Source organism: Phaethon lepturus, unplaced genomic scaffold (assembly GCF_000687285.1).
Source record: "Phaethon lepturus isolate BGI_N335 unplaced genomic scaffold, ASM68728v1 scaffold14819, whole genome shotgun sequence".
NCBI classification, from domain to species: Eukaryota; Metazoa; Chordata; class Aves; order Phaethontiformes; family Phaethontidae; genus Phaethon; species Phaethon lepturus.
This window is the reverse complement of record NW_010564292.1, coordinates 15179-22680: the sequence shown is the minus strand read 5'-3', so window position 1 is coordinate 22680 and position 7502 is coordinate 15179. Positions and strand designations below refer to the sequence as shown.

Below are 7502 nucleotides of genomic sequence, written 5' to 3'. Positions count from 1 at the left end.
AGGAATGAATGGCTGAGGGCAGGAATTTCTTAAGCTAGCTTTGCTGCTAAAGTTAATGTCTTTGCTGCTAAAGTTATACCTTGAGAAAATTGGTCAATCAAATGATGCGGAGTGCCATTGCTATGAAAGACTTCAGAGTTTTTAATCTTAAGACTAGGTTTTAATCTCAAGACTGGTGTGTTTCAACCACAGAAGCCACTAGGACAGGAAGAATGATGGAGGATGTTATATTTTGGGGGGTATTTGCATATGACGTTGAAACTCGTGTGTGCATTTGATGGATTGCATTTTGTGCATGTTTTAAAAAATACATTCCTATTTATCTAAATTTCTCTGTGCTTCAGATGCAAATTAAGTAATAAAATTTGCAACTCCATAGTGTAAGAATACCATATGATGTTTTGTTTCGGCTCAATCTTTTTTTATGAAGAATTCTGATTTCTTATTATTGCAAAAGGTTGTATTGCTCCAGTAACCAGACTTGGCTGCAGTTGCATGTAGTTAATTTAGTTATGTTAGACTTGCTGTAAGCTTTAATGACTACTTCTATGTGAGTTTATACTCTCTTTCTCTGTCTTAATTTTGTCCTTTATTTTTTCTACTACTGGATTTGGCTGACATCACTGTAGTAATAAACTTACAACAGTTATATTTACATTTTGCTGGAGTTCTGTGTTCATATTACAGGAGAAGAATTTGGATGATAGAGCATACCGTAACATCCAGGAGCTTGAAATGTATGCTGAGAACACTCAGAGTTCTCTCTTGTACCTCACTTTGGAAATGCTGGGTAGGTGTTTTCCACTTTCTAGATTTTGTTGATGACTCATTAGTGCAGCTACAACATTTACTGATGTTTCAAAAAGCCCACTCTTTTTCCACTGGAGTTTAATTTTAGTAGCATTTGTCTTAGGTAGTACTTCAGATATCTTTTGACAGCTCAACCACCAATCTGGAATCTTACTGCACCTGTGCTAGAACTACATACTTTCCTTAGAATCTGCCCAGTGGAAGGCTCACTGAAGTGTGGTTTCCTACTGCTTTGTTCTTTTTTGCTTAACACTGTTTTCTCTTCTCTTGATCCTATTACAGAGTGTGGTAAACGCAGCTCTTCGCCATATTTTTGATTGTCCCACTTGTCAGAACACAAAGCGCTGTAGTTATTCTGCAGCAGTTGTTCTATATTGCAGTGATGTACACTGTTTATCTTGAAACAGCTGACTTCTCAACTTACAAACGTCCCTTGGTGAGGTTGTAAATTTGGGTCTGGATCATCTCCTCTTCCTAAAAGTAGGTTAACTATCAATAATTGAATAGCTAGAAAAAACGCAACAAAGATGATATGATGCTTGTGGTTAAGAGCTAGTATCTGTGTCATGTCTAATATGAGAGTCACACATTGGGAAAGAACTGTTCATCTGCAGTGAAGAAGAGGGTGACTTTCTTTTGGGTGCCTGTTGCATTACAGAAATAGTCTCTGTATGAGCTCAGATGTAAAAGAAAGATGAGAATTATTATTATTTAGTGGTATTTAGGATTTTAGTAGCAATACTTTCCTTTTGCTTATCAGAGTAGTCTGATAACTTCAGCCAATGCTGAGGTTGAAAGAGTTTAAAAATTAAAAAGAGAGAAGTAAAAAGAGAGAGATGGTGAGCACATTCTTCTTAGGAAGAAATGAGGAACCTATCTCTTAACATCTGATGTTTGCTTCCTCAGTAGGAAATCAGTGAAATGTTGCAAATGTCATTCTGAATGTCTGATTGAAGAAATGTAGGAGTATTAGAAATATAAATAGGAAATAGATCTTCCATTCTGAGAAATGTCTTCGATCCTGAAAATGTTCATGCTTGGGTCACTCCTGATACAAGTCACATAGTCCTTTGAAAATCTGTTATGGGGGGGTCTGGATTTTATAGGTGCCCTATTGTCATGTTTATCTTCTCTTAAACATACCAGTGTAACAAAATATCATAGAATAGTTTGAGTTGGAAGGGACCTTTAAAGGTCATCTAGTCCACGCCCCCTGCAATGAGCAGGGACACCTTCAAATAGATCAGGTTGCTTGGAGCCCTGTCCAACCTGACCTGGAATGTTGCCAGGGATGGGGCATCTACCACCTCTCTGGGCAACCTGGGCCAGGGTTTCACCACCCTCGCTGTGAAAATTTTTTTCCTTAGATCTAGTCTAAATCTACCTTCTTTTAGTTTAAAACCACTACCCCTTGTCCTATCGCAACAGGCCCTGCTAAAAGTCTGTCCCCATCTTTCTTATAGGCCCTCTTTAAGTGCTGGAAGGCTGCAAGAAGGTCTCCCCAGAGCCTTCTCTTCTCCAGGTTCAACAACCACAACTCTCTCAGCGTATCCTCATAGGAGAGGTGTTCCATCCGCTGATCATTTTGGTGGCCCTCCTCTGGACCTGCCCGAGCAGGTCCATGTCTTTCCTGTGTTGAGGGCTCCAGAGCTGGACACAGGACTCCAGGTGGGGTCCTGTGCGCACCAGAGCGCAGTAGAGGGGCAGAATCCCCTCCCTCGACCTGCTGGCCACCCTGCTTTGGATGCAGCCCAGGATATGGGTGGTCTTCTGGTCTGCGAGTGCACATTGCTGGCTCATGTCCAGCTTTTCATCCCCCAGTACCCCCAAGTCCTTCTCAGCAGGGCTGCTCTCTATCCCTTCATCCCCCAGCTTGTACTGATACCGGGGGTTACCCTGACACAGGTGCAGGACCCTGTACTTGGACTTCTGGAACCTCGTAATTTCACACAGGCCCATTCCTTGAGCTTGTCCAAGTCCCTTTGGGTGGCATCCTATCCCTTGGGTGTGTCAACAAGCAGTATCTAAGCAAAAGTCTCCTCCACTGCATATTAAACAGTTAACTTCTGTTTTTTTTCTACAAGTGGATAAATTAATTGAACACAGCCCTTTTCTTTGTGTTTCCCATCACCAATCTTATCTAGACTAGGAAGACTTGGTTTCATTACAGGTCATTTTTGCTAAATTTCTTGTGCTTTTTAGCTTCTTTATTCCTAACCTGTCTCCAGGTTGTGTGTATCTCTCTCAGTAGTAGTGCTGCTTTATTCTTACTGATTTCGGGTTACTTCCTTTGTCAAGCCTGGCTGGTAATCTTGTCGTCCAAAGTCCCGGTACTTCCTCCCAGCTCCTGAAATGTAAAAATACTAATATTGTGCTCTCTGATTCATTGCCTAAGTAGTTAGGAGTCTGGTACTACCCAATAATTTTATTAAACCTTAAGGTTAGGTCTTACTCTTCGAGCTTTTTTTTTTTTTCCTAATTCCTAGTTATATGTAGAGCCTGAGCTGCCCAGTCAGTATCAGTAAGTTATATCCATTGATTCCTCCAGGCCACACTCAGCTTTCTGCTGCCATTGCCAAAATAAGTCCATGTAGTCTGTCAGTAGCTGCTATTTTGCAAAGGCTTCCAAGACCCACACAAGGCTCAGGCAGGTTTGGGCAGTGAATCTAGTATACCCAGTATCGTACTCGTATCAGTTAAGCTCACTGGTCTGTAATTCCTATGTCCTCATTTCTCTCTTTGTACAATGCTTCTTCTGTTAGAGCTTTTGTGGTTTTAACTTCAATTTTCCTTTAATTTTTCATTTTATCCTGGGTCAGTGCTGTGAAAACATGGCTTTATGATCAAAGCCAACCTTGTATGGTCTTGCCACGTAGAGTAGTGGTGCTGCTCTGCCCGGCTCATTTCCCTCCTCTTTCAGTTCTCACAGTTGTGTGCCCATACAGTAACTAAAGTTAGTTTTCCATTTCTTTGGTGATCTGATTCAGTTTGCCATGCTACTGCGGCATTGCCCATGACAGCGTAAGAGAGGTGGCAGAAATAAGGGTTCCAGGAAGGAAGTGTAGGACCATTCTCTTTGGCTTCAGTACGCTGCTGAATCAGCTGCAGCTAATCGTGAAACCACGCTGTAAGCATTAATGCTTGTCAGGAATCTCACATTTGAATGATTTTTCTGGCAGGAAAAGCAGTTCTTGGAATACTGTTATCCTGGGAGAGGACATGCCAATGAAAATGAGTTTGTGTACTGATATATTATATCTGAATAGGTGCTGCTCTGCTAAGTATACCCTTGCAGAAACTGCAGCAACGCTAAGAGGCATCTTGCTCCTGAATGTGGAAATCAGTGAATTTGCCTGCTGCTTTGCACCTCTGAGATAATATCTCAAGGCAATTTATGAACATAGAGTTCTGTCATGGACTAACACGCTTAGCTTTCCTTAAATATGACTGTGATACGCATCAGGGAAGACTACACCCGTCAAAAGGCCTGAGTGTGTTTGTAAACATATTATTTCTCCAATTTTAGGTGTGAGGGACATCCATGCTGACCATGCAGCCAGTCACATTGGGAAGGCGCAAGGCATAGTTACCTGTTTAAGAGCAACTCCATATCATAGTACAAGACAAAAGGTCTTTCTTCCCATGGACATTTGTATGTTGGTAAGAGAAGCAAGTTGTCTTGAATTGAACAGTATGGTGTTTCTAACAGTTTCTAACTGTGTCTCTCAATGCTAGACATGAGATCGTAATTTATTAGGCCAGGAATAGAACACTTTTTTCCTTTATTTTAACTCTTCCTGCTGTAGCCTAGTAATATGCCATTGTCATGGTTTTATATCTTTTGGGAGGTGAGAGGAGTGATCTTCATGAAACCTTAGTGGTTTTTATTTATTTATTTAAATTAAATGTATTAGTATTTTAGCTTTCAGTAATTTTTCCATTAATGTGTAGAAATACACATATGGAATTGGGTCTGGGTTTTGTTTTTTTTGGGGGGGGGGGGTTGTGTTTCTTTTTTCTTTTCCTATACCCATAAAGGAAGCACTGTGAGAAATTTTACCTCTGCACAACCTTCTCAGGTTTCTCTTTACTACCTTTTCATACATGTGCTGGTGGTTTTTGTTCTTTGGTTTTTTTTGGGATGGTTTGGGATTTTTTGGTTACATATTTGATAGCTATAAGCATGCACTCCATACATTGCTGTAGGAGATTGTATAGTCCTCCAATTTAAACTGTATACCTAATTTGCTTTGGAATTTAACAGATCTTGCAATTTGGGTAAAATGGGATTAAAGCTCAAATTTTTTCATTGAAGTTCTCTGGCTAGATTTGTAGGCATCGCAGCTGTTACACCTTCATCTCCAGTCTTTATTTTTAAATGTTAATGCTGTTCTTTATACTTAACCAAAATTGATGTAATTATGGTGATGCTTAAGGCAGTTGTATTAGTGTTTTCTGAATGTAATTTCAATACAATTAAAAGTTTTGATTTGCAGTTTAGTAATTTAGGTAGTTGCAAAAAATGTAGATACTAATATAGGTCAGGGTTATAACACTGCAGAAAGGAGCTGCACCCTGCTTGCAGCCCTTCTGGGACTGGATGGTGTGGGAGGCCTTCCAGCTTTTTAGCTTTTCAAACGTAGCCTGAAAATTCAGTCATTCCTTGCCATGGAAAGTGTTTTACAGTGAAACTGTAAAAACAGCTTGCATCCCTTCTGTGCAGACGGAACATCTCGTAACCATTTCAGCTGCTGGAAAGTATTGCAGAGTTGTGCTGGAGTTCTGTATCTCCTGTGAAGCCTACCTGCCTATCTTTATACAGCTTTCACATGTCTGAGCGTTCTGGAGAAGAATGGGCGACTGGTGTAATTCTGCATATACCATATTATGTCTTGCATTGATCATTATAGTCAAAGAATAAGTTTGGGGTTGTTTTTTTGGGGGGTTCTAGGGCAGGATTGGTGTTTTTGGGTTTTTTTGTTTGGTTTTTAGGGATGGGTTTGTTTAGTTTGGGTTTGGGGTTTTTGGTTGTTTTTTTGTTTGTTTGTTTGGGTTTTTTACAAGCCTGGTGGTGCACACCAATCCCAAGGTAATGATTTATTTCATAAGTCAGCATGGCTTCTGTGTTAACTGTTACTGGCTTTCCTTTGCTTAATATCGATTCTTGAATTATGGTTTTAAAAATTAGGCATCTAAACCGATCTAAATTCCCAAAACTTTAAAATCTGACTTGGTTATCTGACTGACCACAAAGTCTTTAGGGAACAAATTCATGCAGAGAGAGTCTGTACCAACTGTTCTCTTTGTTATCTTGAATTTTTTCCAAGTGACTGACCAAAAAAAAGGGGAAATAAAAAAGGAGGGGGCAGTGGTAAAACATTTAGGCTGTTTCAGTCTTGTGTCATTAGTTTGGTTCCTGGGACAGGTTTTTGAGAAGCTAAAATGGAAACTTGATATTTATTGAGGTTTTTTTTTCTTTTTGATTTTCCTTCCTATGCCTAGCATGGAGTTTCACAAGAGGATTTCATAAGAGGCAAGCAAGAGAAAAATGTGAGAGATGTAATTTATGATATTGCCAGCCAGGCCCATATTCATCTAGAACACGTGAGATTCCTTCCCTTTTATTTATTTAAATAAACATAGTTGATGCTAATCTTTGCAAAGCATTGTGCATGTGTATTGTTTGAAGACTTACAGCTGCATACTTAATTTCAAATATTTTACCTTTAATTACATTGAGAGTTTAAATTAAAAAAAAAACAAAAACCACCACACAAAATTTTTAAACAACTACTTCTGTATGAATATTATATTAATCTGTATGTACAGGAGGCAGTTTACTCACAGCCAGGTTCAGTTGCATATATATCAATACTGCCTAAAAGCCTTACTACTGGGAGAGAAACTTCAAGCAGACTTCTATAAATGCAACTATACGCCAGCATGGGATCAGCACCATAGAAAGCAATTCTGCAGGTGGTACTTCACAGCACAGTGGAATGGCTGCCAGGAAAGCAGAGCATGTTGCCTTTAACTGCTGGTTAGTGTATGTGTGGGAGGGGGTATTCATGCCCTGACATGACCAGCCATACTCAGAGCTATGTTGGGAAAGGTGCTTTCTGTTTATTTGTTTTCTGGCTCGCAGCCAAATGAATTAGAAAAGACTTTTATTTGCTTGGAACAGTGGATAATGAATCCTGAAGAACTGCAGAGTCCTACTCTATTTTTCTTTCATACTCTTATTTTAGCTATGCTCTGAATTTCTTGTTGGTACATAATACAAAAGTAAAAGAATGTTTCATTAGCATGCTGTGTCTGCCTTTATCTGGAAGACAAAACACACAAGAAGCACTGTAAAGAGTTTCTTATGTTTGCAAGTACATGTACATGTATACTTTGAGTATTGCACCCAGTATTTCCAACCAAGGTATTCTGAAAAGATACCACTTCAAAGTAAAGAAATGCCAGATTTACCTCTGCATTTGCACCATTAATATAATCCTCAATGACAGTGTTACCTGTGATCACAGCATTTTATGCAGTAGAGACAGGAGAGCCCTTCATTTTTTGGAAGGTAAAATGAGGCATCCCTGGTTTGTTCACTCAGTGGTTAGCTAGTTGATGAATGTTTTTATTTTTTGTTAAGAATATGTAGCCTTGGGCTTTATTTTTAATACAGACTATTTATAATT

General features: G+C 39.4%; 1 protein-coding gene across 1 annotated transcript in view; it reads left to right on the top strand.

Annotated features, from left to right (window-relative positions):
* The window catches only part of NDUFAF6 (NADH dehydrogenase (ubiquinone) complex I, assembly factor 6), a gene marked incomplete at its 5' end in the record, with an annotated part of 21494 nt that overhangs the window by 10590 nt on the left and 3402 nt on the right, over window positions 1-7502 (top strand). Inside the window, 3 exons of the mRNA XM_010294837.1 lie at window positions 688-790; window positions 4337-4470; window positions 6313-6414. Of these exons, the coding sequence (XP_010293139.1) occupies window positions 688-790; window positions 4337-4470; window positions 6313-6414 (339 nt within the window). The remainder of the gene's footprint in view (window positions 1-687; window positions 791-4336; window positions 4471-6312; window positions 6415-7502) is intronic.